This window comes from Carassius auratus, chromosome 9 (assembly GCF_003368295.1).
Source record: "Carassius auratus strain Wakin chromosome 9, ASM336829v1, whole genome shotgun sequence".
In the NCBI taxonomy this organism is placed as follows: domain Eukaryota; kingdom Metazoa; phylum Chordata; class Actinopteri; order Cypriniformes; family Cyprinidae; genus Carassius; species Carassius auratus.
Genome location: NC_039251.1, coordinates 6,051,892 through 6,070,815, shown reverse-complemented (window position 1 = coordinate 6,070,815; position 18,924 = coordinate 6,051,892). Strand labels below are relative to the sequence as shown.

General features: G+C 38.5%; 1 protein-coding gene and 1 long non-coding RNA gene across 3 annotated transcripts in view; one reads left to right on the top strand and one right to left on the bottom strand.

Moving 5' to 3' along the window:
- Positions 1-18,924, bottom strand: part of LOC113108225 (interleukin-1 receptor type 1-like) — a 107,883-nt gene that overhangs the window by 26,881 nt on the left and 62,078 nt on the right. Inside the window, exons 1-3 of one of the 2 annotated variants that reach the window (XM_026271122.1) lie at positions 10,616-10,944; positions 4,459-4,596; positions 3,924-4,026 (exon numbers count right to left, since the gene is read on the bottom strand). In XM_026271122.1, coding sequence (XP_026126907.1) covers positions 3,924-3,981 — 58 coding nt within the window. In that variant the 5' untranslated portion in view covers positions 3,982-4,026; positions 4,459-4,596; positions 10,616-10,944. Of the gene's footprint in view, positions 1-3,923; positions 4,027-4,458; positions 4,597-10,615; positions 10,945-18,924 lie in introns of those variants that run through there. The other variant, XM_026271121.1, reaches the window with a different exon arrangement.
- LOC113108226 (uncharacterized) lies at positions 748-7,565 on the top strand. Its single transcript, XR_003292758.1, has 3 exons — positions 748-3,143; positions 6,546-6,601; positions 7,264-7,565. It is a non-coding gene; the product is annotated as an uncharacterized LOC113108226 (long non-coding RNA).

Here is an 18,924-nt window from a genome sequence, read left to right as displayed (position 1 = left end):
TTCAATTGAAGAATGTAAGCTTCCAGAGGGCACATAAGTCTGAAGTAACAAATTTAGGTAAATTGGTGCAGAGCCAGTTTTGTAGGCAAACATCAATGCCTTGAATTTTATGCAGTTGTGCAGCTTGTTCTGAAAGAAAGGGCTTGATCTTCTTGATGTTGAATAAAGCAAATCTGCAGGATCAGAAAGTTAAGTGGTCTGAGAAAGTCAGCTGATCATCAATCATAACATGGAATAAATTCACTGACGTTCAATCAAGATGAGCTGAGATGGATCCACCGAATTCACGATCTCAGGTAACCAGTTTTATTTGTTTTGATGTTAAATACGTTAAATGTATCGTCTTGATTGAACTTCAGTGAACTTATTCCATAGATACAGTCGGCATCTAGTCATAGCTGGGGGCGCGGCGAGGGCGGAGTCGGCGTGGGGGAAAACACTGCGAGCATCGTGTGTATCTGAATGGCAAAATGCACATATTGGGCACTCATTCCCAGAGACACGTAGAACAATTGTAGTCTCTTTTAACTTTAATATTCATATACACTAGTCCATATCGATATTTGATTCATTTTACAGCCCTAATATAGATGTGTTCATTCAAAAAATGGCCAAATCCTGTGACGTTCTGCTTTATACAGCAAGTTCTATTTTTGACTGGATTCCGCGACTCAATCGTTTCGCAAACACAGATGGGGTGAATTTATGAATGAAAGTTCTGACACAAAACTAAGTTGTTACGTGTCCACATGCTTTTTTAAGTGGGTTTATGGTCGACACTAGGCTAACGTTACATAGTTTTGCTTCAGGTAGAATGATAAGGCTAATTATATATGCATGAAACAACCTTACACAGTTTTGATAACGTTAATGATGAACACAATCTTAATATAGCCTTCCTGTGATGAAATGCCGACTGCACACACACACACACACACACACACGCTTAGTCTTGGGATTCCACAACTTCCCTTGATCATCCTCAAAACGTATTGCTTGTAGCCATTTTGTAATCCTTTCCGGCTCTGTATGTTTATAAGGAAGGATGTAGAACTTCAATTCATAATTTGTTAGTTTATTGGAGGTACAGAAAACGACACAGCAACTCTTTGGCGTGACTGTCCTGTTTATTTCAATTGGCGCCAAGGCAATGTTTTCCCCCATGGGCTAAATTCACATCACGTGACGGGGCGTTCCCGGGGGCGTTCCCAGACCAACCGTCTGTATCTATGTGTTCCATGTGCGGTTCAGTATCAACCAATAAGATTCCATGTACGATGTCGCGTTTTCATTGGTCAGTCGTTGAAACCTATTTCTGATTGGTTGTTGCCGTTTTGACAGCGTTTATGCCAAGAGCAAAGAGAAAGAAATTGAAGAGAAGAGTAGGCTACTTGCAGTGTTGCCAACTTAGCGACTTTGTCGCTTGATTTAGCGACTTTTCAGACCCCCATAGCGACAAAACCCTAGTGACAAATCTAGCGTTGTCGGACAACAGAAACATTCAAATATAAAATAAAAAACCTTTGAGAATTTTAGCTGCCTTAGAATGCAGTACATGAGCACAGAAATGGAAAGATAATAAGACTGCACTTACGTCATGAATATGCTAATTAGCATATGACGTCATCTAGCGACTTTTCAGGCAGGGTTTAGCTACTTTCCATAGAAAGAGGTTGGCAACACTGGTTGGCCATGCGCGAACCCACAGGACGCAGTCTAAGCACATACACGCTTACTTTAAGCGAAGAGAAGAGATTCGCGATTGCACTGAACACGTTTTAAGTGCAGGCATACTCTCTGAGCGAGCCCAGAGAAAATTCTTACAAGACAACATATATCTGAGAGCGTGCGCCGAGTTCCAGCACACGAACAGAGAGATTCGCGCTCTGCACATTATATTCCGCGCGCGAGATTTGCGCTCGCACACATTATATTCCGCGCGGGAGCAGAGAGATTTGCGCTCGCGCACATTATATTCCGCGCGCGACTCGCAGTGTTGCCAACTTAGCGACTTTGTCGCTATATTTAGTGACTTTTCAGACCCTCTCAGCGACTTTTTTCCAAAAAAGAGACTAGCGACAAATCTAGCGACTTTTTTTGACAGACCTTATTTAGTCTCTGAGACTCTCCGGTACTGCAGCACGAGCTTTCTCTCTCGCTCTCTCTCCCAGCGTGTGCACACGCCTCTCTCTCTCTCTGCATCTGCTCTATTCAACGAGCAGAGAGGAGCAGCACTTTCAGTTAAAAAAAGATATTTTGTTGCTTCATGTAAAAAAGGCTATGGGTTTCTATTTTTCTAACTGTATTTAAATCTCTCCTTCTACATGTGATCTCCTTGACCACGTGATTCCCCCCGCCCTCACAGTGACTGAAGATCAGTGCAGGGGGATACAGGTCGAAGGCTTAAGTTTCTGCATTATCATTGTTTCTGGACTGTTTAAAGATCGCCTTTTGGACAAAGTGTTGTGTGTGAATGCAAAAGTAAGTTTGAATAGCTTATTATATAGTCGATGAGAGATTTATTCACGTCTGTATACAAGTTAATATGTCCGTGAGGTAACGATGTCTATGTGTATGCGTGCATTTATAATTCGCGTGTAACATTGTAAACATTGTAACCCGTTGTTTATATGCTTATATACATATCTGGTGAGTGCTAGAGTAACATATGTTGTTATCAGTACAAGTTAAGTTCCCGTTTGAAACAGGGTTCGCTGCATTTCTTTATATCTAACGAGTATACTGTTAAAATATAACTTTCTAAGCGCATGCGCTCTCGTAGCTCAGACTGAGTGGCGCTTCATAAGCGTCCTGGCTCTAATAGGGTGTCAAGTTACAAATGTGCGCTGCTTATAATATAGGAAATTACAGCCTGCCTTGTATTCTACATTTCTTTTTGCAAATAATGTTCATATTGATGTTTAATTATCAAGTTTAATTTACTGTGCTGTGTTATTGCCATTTTGTTATAATTTATTTTTACTATTATCATGTATATTATGTATATTTATGTTTATGTCTTTGGTTTATATTTTTTGTAGAAAAACCACAACCACGACCAAACCATCTGTTGAGTGGTGACAATAAATGGGTTATTCCCAGAAAAGTGCATCTTCATATCGTCTCTAATCGGACAGTCTTTGGTGGGTCAGCACCCTGATCTGGCAACTTGTGTCTTATAACACTACAAAGCAAACAAACTAATTTACACTTCCGACTCATACAAGTATAGCCAAAATCACAGTACTACCATTGTCTTAATCTTATGTGTATGTGATTTCATTAGATAATGTCGTGAATAGGATTTTAGAGCAGAGATTAACATCTTTGAGACCTGGTATGTATTAATGGACCGCGTTTCAGTCATTATAATATTAATTCCATTATCAGACAACAGAAACATTAACATATAATAATGAAAAACGTTTTATTGAGAATTTTGGCTGCATTAAAATGCAGTACATGAGCACAGAAAGGGCAAAATAATATGACGCACTTACGTCATGAATATGCTAATTAGCATATGACGTCAACTAGCGGCATTTAGTGACTTTTCAAGCACGGTTTAGCTACTTTCCATTGAAAGAAGTTGGCAACACTGCGCGCGAGCAGAGAGATTCGCGCTCGCGCACATTATATTCCGCGCGCGAGCAGAGAGATTGACGCTCGCGCACTATATTAATGTACTTTCGCGCTACAATTATGTGCTCTCGACATTTGACAGGGAAATAACGCCATACACGACCAGAGATAAAAACATGTACAGTTTTCCCTTTTTGAAAAAGCATCACCTTTATTCATTCTTTCCCGTTGTCTGAACGCTAACAGAGCGACCACAATAAACGTGCCACAACAGAATGCAAATTATTTCTTCATGTCGCCAACAAAGAAATAGACAAAGCGATGTGGAAATTAACTCTTACCTGCAATCCAAAGAGCTGAGAGTAAAACCCATCGGAAAGAAAAAGAAGGCGCCATCATGTCGGGTTTTGATGACTGAATGTCTGGCAAGTTTAAAGCGCTTTCCTGGAAAAGACATGAAAAACGATAATTCATTTTCATTTTCGTAATACGCTATTCAAGAATGTCAAACAAAACGCACCCACAGACGTCATCCCTCTTGACAGATTGGAATACGAAACATAAACACAACTCATACTTCCCGTTTTCAGTACGAGTGAAAGCAAGGTGTATCAGTTGGCAAGCAAGTACAACTATTTACATGTAAAATGACGTGTGATCAAAAATGAAATATTTCACACTAAAATGTTGTGAGCAGATGTGAATGATGATCCTTCAAGAAAAGCATGATGGGGTTTCCCTAAAGAAAATCGGTTATGTGGAATAAGTTTCAGTTATAAAAATCAAAGAAATACAAATATAGCCTAGGAATAAAACTCTGAAACAGAATAACTCAAATGCAATGACTACAATAGAAGAAGAGCAGTCGTGTCTTACCTCGTGTCGTAGGATTCCAAAACTTCTCTCGTGCCTTCACAGAATTTCTGAAATGAAAGACTAAGAATCCACACTGCGGTTTCCTTTTAAATACACTCCTTGTAGGAAACAGCACTGACGTTGTCACGTGAGGCGAAACTGAAAACAAGAAGAAATCCAATAGCAGGTAACAGGCCCGGCTCCAGATATGAGATGAAAGGTGGGCCAAATTATGTGGCCTTCAGGAGTCTAACACTCTCTATATTAAATAAAATCCAATTATAACATTTTCAGCTCAAAAGAGCCACCTGGTTTCACGCAAGCCACGCTAATTAAAGGACGCAGATGGAAGCTGGGATGTCAGAAAAAAAATACATTTATTTATATTTTTACAATTGTTAGATTATATAAACAATCTTTAAAAGACAACTGTTATACTTTATGAAACTTCCCTCAATCCAAACACCAAATGGTTAAGGGCAGGCACGGAGTTTCCCTCCTGAGACGTGTCAGAATTTAAAGCACACCACACGTCACTCTTAATAAATAATTTAAGAATACACAGGTAACACAACCCAATTAAATCGATCACACGTGATTCACAGCAATATCCCCTCTTCACTTCACACACACACCACTACAGGCGTTTTTGTCTCTTTGGAAAACTACACAATCACCCTAGTATTTCAATTAGAGAACCTCACATTGTATACACAAGTTATCAGAGAGAGTAAAAAACAACAAAACAAAACAAAACAAAAACAAACATACAGTGTAAAACACACAATCCGATATCTCTCCCCTCTCTTCACATGCCTCTAGGGCGTTCAGCAAACACTAGTATAAAATATGGTAGGCAGTTTATATAGCTAAAACTAAATAGGAAAAACAGTGACTGGACGTCCTGAATAGCAAACAAATGTTTGCACAATGCGTCTTCACCACAATCTCATGATTTTACTGTGACAGGAGATACAAAATCAATATACCAAGCTTTAACAATCATTCACCACATTTCATAAATCTAACTTGGTACCTGCAACAATTTGCCCAGAACAACTGTTTTGTCCACTGGCCAATCTCCAGCCTCAGGCAACGACAACAGCACTGGTTTAAACCATCGATGCTTTCATTCCCCACGCTGTACCGACACACTATGTTGGAATACCAGCCAGGGGCGTCGCTAGGCCCTTTTTAGGGGGGCTTCAGCCCCCCTGAACTTATGCCCAGCCCCCCTAAAAAATTATTTGATTAATTAATTAGTGATCGCTTCAGTCCCCTTTAAAAACTCATTTGAAACGGTGGAAAGCTGCATCAAGTTCCGGCTCCTCCCCTGATCTGAGTCTGCACGGATTCAGCGCGTTTTTCAATCCACAGGGGCGCCGAGCAGAGCGAACATCAGAGAGTACAAGGTGTGTGTGTGTGTTCTCGCATCCAATACCAATACGTCTTCGCTGCGTTCACCTTCAGCCTTTATCACGGTATGGCAGTTGTTTTTTCTTCCAACAAAAATGAAGCGATTAACACCCATGAAAACATACTTTAGAAAACGATCATGATTTATTTTAATTTACTTTTCAAAATTCAAAACATATTATTGTGTATTTTGGCATTACATTATGCAGCCATTCACAGAAATGATTAAAGACACACATCATTGTCTGAAAGCACTAAATGGCACAGAGAGAGAAACATCATGTGGAGTTATTTTGTTTTGTATTATTAAATATGATTTTGTATTAAGTAATAATGAATCATTAGTGTATCATGATACATATATTAGATTAAGAGTAGGCTAAAGGGATCTGTGATTTTTTTTTTTTTTTTAAGTAATTGATTTATAGAAGTGGCAAATTGATAATGGTGTTATTTTTAATAAATAGAAATAAATATAGAACAGATTAAACATATTGCCAATAGACAATTACATTAATACATGTTTTGTCTATATTCTTAATGAATATTAGCTGGTTAGTTAAATGATTTGAAATGAAATTAATTTCCAGGGGCTGACTTGATGTATAACCAACCGTATTGTTGATTATAAAGGCTAAAAAGCTAAAAATTAATAATAATAATAAAATATAATAATTTATTTTTCATTGTAGATGGATATACATTTTTTTGTCGTGCGGGAGTAGGTCTGCAAATGAGCAACAGTCAGGTGAGAATAGAACAGACAGCCTCACACACACAATACCACTGTATTCCCAAGATTCGTTGCAGTCATTGAGCCCTTATGTTGTTTTAATTTTCTGCCAATTTCCACGTACATTTCATAAGAAAAAGCAGTGGTATCATCAAAGGATAAACATGAATGTCCTAATACTGAATCAGGAAGTCTTTATTGTAAAAATCTACATTCCCAATTCAAAATTTTCCAGTGACTGGTCACATCTAAAAAACTGTATTAGTTTTTTTTTACAGTGTTATATATGGCTCAGTCAGTACTCCTACTCCCATATATGAAATACAGGGAATACAATGGAATAGTGGATTGCAATAAGGTTAGTAGTATACAACCCTACCCTAATAGTCAAATATAATTTTTTAATCATACCCTTATTGGGGGCTGAGCCCCCCTAAAATGAAAATCTTAGAATCGCCCCTGATACCAGCTTTAGCTTATCGCTCTGTGACTACGTCACCCTAAATAGCTGGCTGAGTAATGCCGCGCTTCGAGGTGGTATCTACTGGGTCCTAATGTCCTACCTCTTACATATAGTTTTAATTTCATATATTTAAGGCAATTGTTAGGGTTGTTTGTTATTGTTGTGTTTGTTTTCTTCATTTTTTATGTTTTGTACATATTTTGGAACTATTTAGTAGTTCAGAACCTTGGATGCCAAAATTTCAATCACTTCATTCTGGATGGTTTTGGAAGTTTACTTCGCATTTCGTGGGATACCTGATGTAATGTCAGCCAGGTATTTATCTTTTTCCAACGTGTATTAAAACAACTTGGCAAAAAGCCCCACAGCTATGCAATCTTACTCACTGTCACCAAGCCTGCATTTATTTGATCCCACGTACAGTAAAAGTTTTAAAAGTTTTTACTATTTAAAATAACTATTTTCTATTTGAAAATATTTTTATATGTAATTTATTCCTGTGATCAAAGGTGAATGTTCAGCATCATTACTCCAGTCTAGTGTCACATCCTTAAGAAATCAAATCATTCTAATAGGCTGATTTGCTGACTATCAATATTTAAAACATGAGTAAAAAAAAATTCAGCATTATTTGATGAATAGAAGGATCCAAAGATCAGCATTTATGTGAAATAAAAAGCCTTTGCAACATTATAGAGTATATCATTCAAAAATATAGATTTTTTGGAAAATAAATTATAGATATGCTGTTTTGCTGTACTTTGGATCAAATAAATGCAGGCTTGGTGAACAGAAGAGACTAGTAGTGACTAGTGACTAGTAGTGGATACTATAGGCAACTTTAATTATTCTCTAATTTCTAGCTTTTAATTTGCTTAGAAATCTGTAACTGCTTGACAATAACAAAAAATAATGATTTTTTAAAAATATACTACAAACACTTATTTATCACATAATAAGACAGAATATTCTCTATACTATAGGCTAATAAATCTATGTCAGTTAGCACTGTTTTGTTGATATAGGCTACTGTATTTATCACCTGCTGGAGATTACTTGAAAAACCATATATTGTTCCCATCGTATATGAATGTCTTCGTGTTTCCAAAAGTTTCAGTTCTTCTGTCAAAACAACTGTTTTCATATAGCTATAGCTGGACGGTGTTGTCCATATTAGGAGTTTCCTGATATGACTTTTTTTTTGCGCGAGAGCGCGCTCCGGCTTCGAGGACGAATGAAACACACACTGCAGGAGAGTTTAGCGCTTCTGGGTCCGAATAAAATATCAGGTCATGCGCAGACTATCCTGTCTCTTTGAGTTTAAATCTATATTTATTTACACCAGCTCTTTAAAACATCTATTCGAACACATTTGACTGAAAAGGTGCGGGGGACAAATTTCCATGATATTAAAAGTGGGGGGGACGCGTCCCCCGCGTAATCTACGCCCCGAACAAAAGAATGCATTGCAATCCACAGAATATTCAAGCCACTTATTGGGGTACTATAATGTGCTACCACTAGGGTGACCAAATGCGGGACAGTCCCGAAATTTGAAGCTTTGTCCCGCGTCCCGCAAGTCATAAGCAGTGTCCCGCATTTTAATTTCGTCTTCGTCATTTTATTTAATCGTTAATTTAAATTACAATTCTACAATAAAAAAAAAATGTTAATAAGAAAACAATGAACATGCGCAGCGCAGCCGTTATTATTGGTTCTAGCGGCTAGCCAGAGCAGGAAAATAAACACTGAGGAAAAAAAAAACTCACACAGACAAAAAAAAAAAAAAAAAAAAAAAAAAAAAAAATCTCCTGGTGAAAGTGAACTACAGCTACACCTGCCAGGAGTTCTAATGACCCATAATGAATGAGAAGGCCCTACTCGAAGCTGACGGATCAGACAAAAAATATAAATTCAAGATGCACTGAATCCGGTAAGAACGCCTTTAATCTTTCTAGTCTTTTACTAATGGAATGTATGTGCTTATTTGGAAATGTGCTTTGTAGCGATTGGATTATTATTTTCACTTAATTATTTGGATTGAATATAGCCTACACGTTCTGTTAACGTGCTATTTATGTTGATATTTTTTTACTGATATTACTATTAAATATTATTAGTGACATTCACAGCGCCACCGTCATTAACATTTTTATAAACCCTTTTAGCAATTTAAAACATGTTAACATCACTGCAAAAAGATATCTAATAAAAAAATCTAATATTATTTACCTAGTATAATAATAGTAATTTCTCTGCCTCGTGTCCCGCATTGTCCCGCAAAATCAGGTCTGCTGACCTGCAACAGAGCAATAGTTGGTCACCCTAGCTACCACTAACAGTTATAATACAATTAATTGGCTGTTACTGTCGTTTATTGCTTTATAATTCAGCACGTCCGTTTACCTCAAAGGTTGCAAAGCCTTGAGCTAAATCTGTCTGTCTCGCAGTGTTGCCAACTTCTTTCAATGGAAAGTAGCTAAACCGTGCTTGAAAAGTCACTAAATGCCGCTAGTTGACGTCATATGCTAATTAGCATATTCATGACGTAAGTGCGTCATATAATTTTGCCCTTTCTGTGCTCATGTACTGCATTTTAATGCAGCCAAAATTCTCAATAAAACGTTTTTCATTATTATATGTTAATGTTTCTGTTGTCTGACAATGGAATTAATATTATAATGACTGAAACGCGGTCCATTAATACATACCAGGTCTCAAAGATGTTAATCTCTGCTCTAAAATCCTATTCACGACATTATCTAATGAAATCACATACCCATAAGATTAAGACAATGGTAGTACTGTGATTTTGGCTATACTTGTATGAGTCGGAAGTGTAAATTAGTTTGTTTGCTTGGTAGTGTTATAAGACACAAGTTGCCAGATCAGGGTGCTGACCCACCAAAGACTGTCCGATTAGAGACGATATGAAGATGCACTTTTCTGGGAATAACCCATTTATTGTCACCACTCAACAGATGGTTTGGTCGTGGTTGTGGTTTTTCTACAAAAAATATAAACCAAAGACATAAACATAAATATACATAATATACATGATAATAGTAAAAATAAATTATAACAAAATGGCAATAACACAGCACAGTAAATTAAACTTGATAATTAAACATCAATATGAACATTATTTGCAAAAAGAAATGTAGAATACAAGGCAGGCTGTAATTCCTATATTATAAGCAGCGCACATTTGTAACTTGACACCCTATTAGAGCCAGGACGCTTATGAAGCGCCACTCAGTCTGAGCTACGAGAGCGCATGCGCTTAGAAAGTTATATTTTAACAGTATACTCGTTAGATATAAAGAAATGCAGCGAACCCTGTTTCAAACGGGAACTTAACTTGTACTGATAACAACATATGTTACTCTAGCACTCACCAGATATGTATATAAGCATATAAACAACGGGTTACAATGTTTACAATGTTACACGCGAATTATAAATGCACGCATACACATAGACATCGTTACCTCACGGACATATTAACTTGTATACAGACGTGAATAAATCTCTCATCGACTATATAATAAGCTATTCAAACTTACTTTTGCATTCACACACAACACTTTGTCCAAAAGGCGATCTTTAAACAGTCCAGAAACAATGATAATGCAGAAACTTAAGCCTTCGACCTGTATCCCCCTGCACTGATCTTCAGTCACTGTGAGGGCGGGGGGAATCACGTGGTCAAGGTTTCTGGACGCTAATTCGCTCAGGTGAAGTGGTCTGTGTATGTACATGTCTCAACATGTAGAAGGAGAGATTTAAATACAGTTAGAAAAATAGAAACCCATAGTCTTTTTTACATGAAGCAACAAAATATCTTTTTTTAACTGAAAGTGCTGCTCCTCTCTGCTCGTTGAATAGAGCAGATGCAGAGAGAGAGAGGCGTGTGCACACGCTGGGAGAGAGAGCGAGAGAGAAAGCTCGTGCTCCAGTACCGGAGAGTCTCAGAGACTAGTGGTGGAAATTATGATTCTTTCTAGTGATTCGTTCATTTTCAGTTCGTTCACCAAAATGATTCGTTCAGAATCGTTCACTGATTCGTTCAGTGACCATTTCTTCGTATTACACAAAATAAGCCAGCAGATGGCAAAAAAAAGTGTATTATGTTGTTATGTCTTAAGTCAACGAACGTATTCAGTTGTTGCAAAAACTGATCTGGCTTTATTAAAATGTGTGTATAATCGCATTCAATATATAAAGTCTAATTAAGTTGTTCAGATGAACAAAGCACAAGGTTTTCTTGCCTAAATAGCATTTTAATTGTTTGGTCAGACAGTTTGTTTATTATATATTCACATTCATCAATCGTGGATTAAACGGACCCGGTTTACTCTCATTCATTTCGTTCACGAACGAGATAAGCTATGTACCAGTCAGGGCCGTGCACAGACCTTTTTAGGGGCATGTGCTGAAACTGAAAAAGGGCACCCCCCCCCCCCCCCTTTTTTATATCAAGATTATTTAGTAAGCCTGCATAAAAGGAAGAAATGGTCACATCTTCATGACAAATTCAATAACACAAAATAATAGTCTCAAAAGCTTTAGATTTATTCACGATTAATAACAACCATAATAATAATATTAGATAATATAGATAAACAGGGTTTTAAGGGCTTCTTTAAACCTAATACAACAGCAACCTTCTGTGAGCCATGTATCTGGCAAAAATTTGATACTGTGGTGGACCAGTGATGTTGGTCTCTCGAAGGTCTCTTATTCACTACACTTTCCCCTAAAATAAGCCAGCAATGAAAAAATAAATAAAAATAGTGAAAAGTACAGTTGCAGTGAAAAGCATTTCTGAAGGATCACGTGACACTGAAGAGTATACTGGAGTAATGATGCTGAAAATTCAGCTTTGATCACAAAAATAAATTACATTTTAAAATATTCAAATAGAAAACAGTTATTTAAAATTGTAAAAATATTACACAATATTACTGATTTTGCTGTATTTTGGATCAAATAAATGAAGCCTTGGAATGAATCACGAATTACATTCTGTATGATAAAATATAAAGATTTCAGTGATCTTCTGTAATTTTTTTTTTTTTAGTTACTACTACATTACTGTAGTAAAACCATGTTTTACAACATTTTATACAGAGAGTATACAGACAGTATACCATAACATGATTAGCCTAAATGTTAATAAATTAAGTGTATCAGCAATCATAAATCAAAGAAGAAATTTCTTAGAAATATGTTATCTAGGTGACGAGGATCTCTCGTCGCTGTGTAAGTTCCAGTACGAAACAGCGCGGGGGCGCACCTGTTATGATTTTCCGATGGTAAAAACAAATTATATGTTGTTGTATTACTTATCAATATATCGTTTTTGACCAGCGAATGTGTGCAAATGTGATTTTTTTTTCCGTCCGTCATTAAAACGGCGATGGCGCCTGCCGCTGCGGGCATCACATTACATTTTCATCTAGGTTACAAACTAGTTTTTTTTAGCTATATAGACGGAGCGCTCAGTATTTCCTGTGGTAAAATGCATTTGGCCAAATTAGCATTTTATAAAAGATGAAATGCTACTATCTGCACAGGCTATTTAAGTGTTGGCTATGTATTGGCTACGACTAGATGGCAAATGCTAGCCCTCTCTCTCAGGCGACGTCCCACATGTCTCAGTCAGTGAGTCAGTCAGACATCAAATAAATAAAATATGAACCTTTATAGACAGTGTTTAGTAGTACTTATTCAAACAACAAGATATTTATTTACCCTTCGCAAAACTTTGTTCAGCTCAGCTGTTGTCTACTGTGCGGCTGCTGTGGAACTTCAGTTGATTCAATGAGAGGGGGCGGAGTTATCAGCTTACTGACCGCTTGAGGATCGAATAAGATTTACACAAGCTCGTTTTAAGAACTTTCATTTGGTAAAACAGACAGACAGACGTAAAGGGTGACCAATAGCATTGATTAAAAAAAAAAAAAAACACCACCAAAAAAAGGGCACTTCAGAGTGTAAGGGCAAAAAGGGCATGTGCTCTGCACAGGTTGAGCCCTACCTGTGCACGTGCCTGGTACCAGTTCATTTCATTCACGAACGACATGTATCCGTTCATTCAGCTCGTTCACGAATGACATGTGTGCCAGTTCAGTCATTTCATTCACGAACGAGATTTACTAAATCATTCAACTCGTGCACGAACGACATGTGCTTTGCCAATTGAGAAACGTGATTGGTAAACGGTTTGCCAGAATATACCCTGACCATCAGGTCAGTAATTTCATTCACGAACGAGATGTATCATTCAACTCGTGCACGAACGACATGTGTGCCAGTTCAGTCATTTCATTCACGAACGATATGTATCAGCTCATTCAACTCGTGCACGAACGACATGGGTACCAGTTCAGTCATTTAGTTCACGAACGATAAGATCTCTAGATCTAGTTCAGACTCATATGAAACGCGTTCATTGAAGGGCGTATTCGTTCACTACATTCAACAAATCAAATACTCTGTCACATCTCATACTCAAAGGCTATTGGCTCGAGGTTGAGTAATTCTTTGACAGGATGAAACAGTTGTTACCCGGTTCACTGAGCTGCGCATGCGCTGCTTATAGCGCCGCGCTGCTGTGGAGGGAGGAACTTCACTGAACGAGAAATATGAGTCAGTGGATTACGTGAACGAGAACGATTCGTTCACCTAAAAGATTCGTTCAAAAAGAACGATTCGTTCACGAACGACACATCACTATCAGAGACTAAATAAGGTCTGTCAAAAAAAGTCGCTAGATTTGTCGCTAGTCTCTTTTTTGGAAAAAAGTCGCTGAGAGGGTCTGAAAAGTCACTAAATATAGCGCCAAAGTCGCTAAGTTGGCAACACTGCTGTCTCGGAGGGAAAAAAAGAGGGGATTGGGCAGAAATTAGAAAAAAACGTATCTGGAGCTGAATTGAATATCGCACTAATTTTGTGATTGGCTGTTATGTGGTGTGGGGCCAGGGTGGGCCAAGCCTCTGATTGGGTGTGCCAGGCCCACCCTGGCCCCAGGTATTTAAAGACAAGTGCAAACGATGTAAGTGAAAACAGCTGAAAACAATGAACAGTGACGATAAGGGGAAGTGAGACCTCTAGTGGACACCCAGTGATACACAGACCAGACACACTGTGACATAACCCCCCCTCTAAGGAGCAGCTACCAGATGCTCCTCAGACACACCAAACAGAACAAAAAGGACCAGGAGGGAGGAGGACCGGAGGAGGTTCAGGGGGAGGGATAGGGGGCCAGACAAACTAAGGGGAACAGACAGGAACATAACAGAACTCAAATACACAAAACAGAAGTCCATAAAGGGCATGTTGAGGCGCCCACCAGGGCGGAGCAGAGGCCCACCACAGCCGTGTGGTCAAGGCCAGAGCCCTCCAGGGTGGAGCGGAAGACCACCACGGCCTTGTGGTCAAAGCCAGAGCCCTCCAGGGCGGAGCAGAGGACCACCACAGCCGTGTGGTCAAAGCCAGAGCCCTCCGCCCTGGAAGACCACCACAGCCTTGTGGTCAAGGCCAGAGCCCTCCAGAGCCCTCCAGAGCCAGAGCCCTCCAGGGCGGAGCAGAGGACCACCACAGCCGTGTGGTCAAAGCCAGAGCCCTCCGCCCCGGAAGACCACCACAGCCTTGTGGTCAAGGCCAGAGCCCTCCAGAGCGGAGCGGAAGACCACCACGCCCCTGTGGTTGAGACAGGAGTCCCCCAGAACGGAGCAGCAGACCACCCAGTGACTTGACTTGGCTCTGGAGGGTCATCGGTGACTGGTCCTGGCTCTGGAAGGTCCACGGTGACTGGTCCTGGCTCTGGAAGGTCCACAAAAACCTGACTCGACTCTGGAGGGTCCACTGGCACCCGACTCGACTTCGGAGGGTCCGCTGGAACCCGACTCGACTCCGGAGAGTCCACGGGAATCTGACTAGATTCTGGACTGTCTGTGAAGACCTGAGGTCCCTTGGCTTCGGGCACTGTCTCTGGAACGGTCTCGGGCACCGCCTCGGTCAAGGCATCGGGAGCGACCTCGGACATTGCATCGGGAATGGCCTCAGGCACCGCCTTGGTAACGGCCTCAGGAGCGGTCTCGGGCACCGCCTCGGCCTCCGGAACAGCATCGGTCATCGCCTCGGCCTCCAGAACAGCATTGGGCACCGCATCAGGAACGACCTCGGGCACCGCCTCGGCATCGGGCACCACCTCGACATCCAGAACAGCATCGGGCACCGCCTCTGCATCGAGCACCACTTCGGCCTTCGGAACAGCATCGGGCCTCGCCTCGACCTCAGGAACAGCATCGGGCACCGCCTCGGTCTCCGGAAAAGCATCAGGCATTGCCTCGATCACAGTGCTGTATAAACGGTGGGCGGGGCTAGAGAGGCAACAATCTAGAAGCGGTGGGCGGGACTAAACCTGCAGTGCTTTAGGATCTGTGGGCGGGGCTATACAAGCAGTGCTGATAAACAGTAGGCAGGAATAAACAGGCAGCGCTGTATAAACGGTGGGCGGGACTGAATTTAAATTTCAATTTAATTGATCAGATAAAAGAAGATTTATTGCAATTAACTAATCTCTTCTATCAAATAATTACCATTTATTTCTCATTCTTGTCCTTACCTTAGAAAACAGGATATTATAAGAAGTTCAGAGGGATCTAACTAGTTTTAACTGGTTCGAAGTTCATAAAAAGGAGCAATGGAACTTTCTGGAGCAAGATCAATAAATACTATTCATTATATTAATATCTGTGCTTATGACATTGCATTCAAGGGATCAATATGGGCTTCAAATTCAATAATTGCTTTAAAATAAAAAAATACAAAAAATAAAATAATAATACAAATGTTTTATACAATTAATAAACAAATGTATTAAATACGTGAATAATAAATAAGTAATACAAATATATATAAATAAAAATCAGAATTTATTTTTATCCGAAAAGTAAACTTTTTAAATTAATAAATACATTAAATAAATAACAATGCAAGCATCATTATTGTAATGACTCATAATTACAAGGTTAGTGGTCAGAAAAAACCCATAACCTTAACTTTAGCATAACTTGTCACAAAATTGCTTTAGTGAAGAGAGTGTGTTGTTATTTTCCTAAGTTATGCATTTAGCGCAAAAATTGTTGAACGAAAACGTGTCCAATTTGCTTTAGCAGCAACATAGCACTAAATAAAGTCTAGTTATTTTCACAGACTGATTATACTCAGACATTCTAGAAAACACTTTCTGTCAGATGCAGACTGTGTGTCATTTATTATTTGAGCTCAGGGGGCTGACCCCAGCCCTATAACGAAATGTTCAAAGCTCACACCTATGAATTTATGTGGAAATGAACCAAGGTGAAAAATCCACCAACATATAGTACCCTATAAGCCACAAGCAGATCAAAAACGTCCTGTTTTCTCATCAGCGCTGGGTAAAGTGATCTACAGCGAGTTACAGCAATCTTAGACATGATGTGCAGTGAAAACCCTAGAAACTATGAATTGCTTTGCTGCTCTCAAAACATGAATTAGTTATAGCATTTATAATAACCTGTTTTTACATTATATTATTTTACCATTTTCAGTTGCAAGCAACCATAGATAGAAAAGCTACAGCAGTCAGCATTTGAAAGTGGATCAAAAAAGTTAATCAAAGTTGTCCTAAGAAAAGAATGCATGCAGAGTGACATATTTGACAAATATTTATTAGATACACTGTAATAAATCATTATTACGACATGAATCAATAAAACATGAATCAGTAAATGTTTAATTTTACTTTGTTTCTTCTAAAAAACATTAAAATATTTTATCTGACATGACCTGTAGTCACTATGCCACTTGTAAGAACTTTAAATATTTTTATATATTAAATAATTCTGTAAAAAAAATAGAAATAATTAAGAATAATAAAGTATAAAAAAACAAACATATACGCATTCCATCTGCATTAACAAAATAATATAAAAAATATAAAATAATAGTTATATTGAAAATAACTTCTACATACAGTAATTTTTTTATTGCTAACTGGCATCACCTGTCACTCTGTTTTTCATCACAGTTACAAGATAAAACAAGATAAAAGTTTCTTCACACAAACTCAACAAACCTCTACACAAATATGCAAACTCGCACAACACAAGCTCACAAACTAAAGGGACGTTCACACAGAATGCGTCTTTGCATCTAAAAACGCAGTTTTACTCATTGTGTTGATCTCATTTTAACTTAACCCTTATGCGTTGTTGGGGACGTTTTCGTCCACTAGAGGGTAAAGTTGAGTCTTATTTTGGCCACAACTTTCTCTGTGTTTGAGCTAATGGAATGATTTTTGGTGACAAATCTTGTTTTGAAATTTTTCAAAAACTCAACGGTACACTCTGGGCAAATTCACTACCCTTTTGTTATGTTCGTGGATGAAAACACCATATAATCATGCATTCTTGATTGTTTGTGGTTTTCCCTTTTGATTTGTTATTTTTACAGTTGATCACTAGGTGGGACCGTTAACCCTTTAGAAAGGCCTGTGCAAAAAAAAAGGCTTAGTTTCTGGCTTGGAGTTATATGGAGTATAACAGCAAATTATAGTGTTTGTGTGTATGAAAGGGTAGTGAATTTGAACAATGCACAAGGCTTAAACAGGAAGACAGGGCAGGACATATCAAGTAAACCCGCCCCTTTTTAAAATAGCCAATTTTATTTATATCACAGCTTGGGCTAGAGCCACTGCGCTTGGTAAAGCCGAATTCTACAGTGTATGACAGCCACAATCTCATCCATATTGATACAAAATATTACATTCTGTGTATAATTCAAATGGGTTTGATATGTTTTATGGTCTGAGCCGACTCGGACATATGATCCGCTCAGTGCTATCATTTTGTTAGACTTTTTCTGCCCCAACAGAAAGCATAGTTATACCTGAATCCTTCCCTATCCCCATTCACCATACAGAAAACAGAAAATCTTTGAATATGTGACAGATTTCAGCTTCAACTTTTCAACTATTTTGATTTCATGGGGACTTTAAAAAGTGTAGAGCAGAATTCCTCCTCCAACATGTTTCGTTAAATAAAACTACTACTTGCTACTGTAAACAAAACCTTGAAGCGCTTGCCCCGCCTCTGGGGTCTTCTGATTGGTCGACTGTTTTGGAACTGACACTCATGAGCAGCGCTGTGTGTAAAAGTTGAAACTTGACACAGCGTCTAAAATGCAATCGTCTAGAGCGTTTACATAGAAAACAATGGAAAAGTGGCACATGGGAGTGGAAAAACGCATTCTGTGTGATCAGCCCCTATGCTGAAAAAGAGATTAATTTAATTTACAATTGATTTTTTTTAAGTGGTTGGAATCCATTTATTTTAGCTACATTTAAATAAACAAATGTAGTTGACTAACTTTAAAAAATTGTTAAAAAAATAGCTTTTAGCTTTTAATTTAGTATCTTTTTTCAGTGTACAGTAAGTGTGCATTGTTGTGTTTCTTGAGTGGTGTTATCCATACACACTTCATAATGAGTTTATATACTTGTGTAGATTGTTTCTGTGGTCAAACAGATCTCAAAGCACCGTGAGCTCTGGGCTCTTCTGCCGCTTTGTGTCATCAATGACTTCGTGCACCGCTGAAAAAGAGAGTTGATTAATGTCAAACACTTGTTTTTTTGTATGATTGTGCTTCAATAAACAGTCAAGGAGATAATTAGGCCTGAAGATTTAGAGTATTTATTTAACACTTTGACCTGAGCATGTTTTGTTATGTACCTTTCTATAAAAGTCATCTGACATTATTAAGATTACATTTTTTTTACCGTTTAACTTATACAATAGCGAATAATCTGTGATAATTTGAGAAA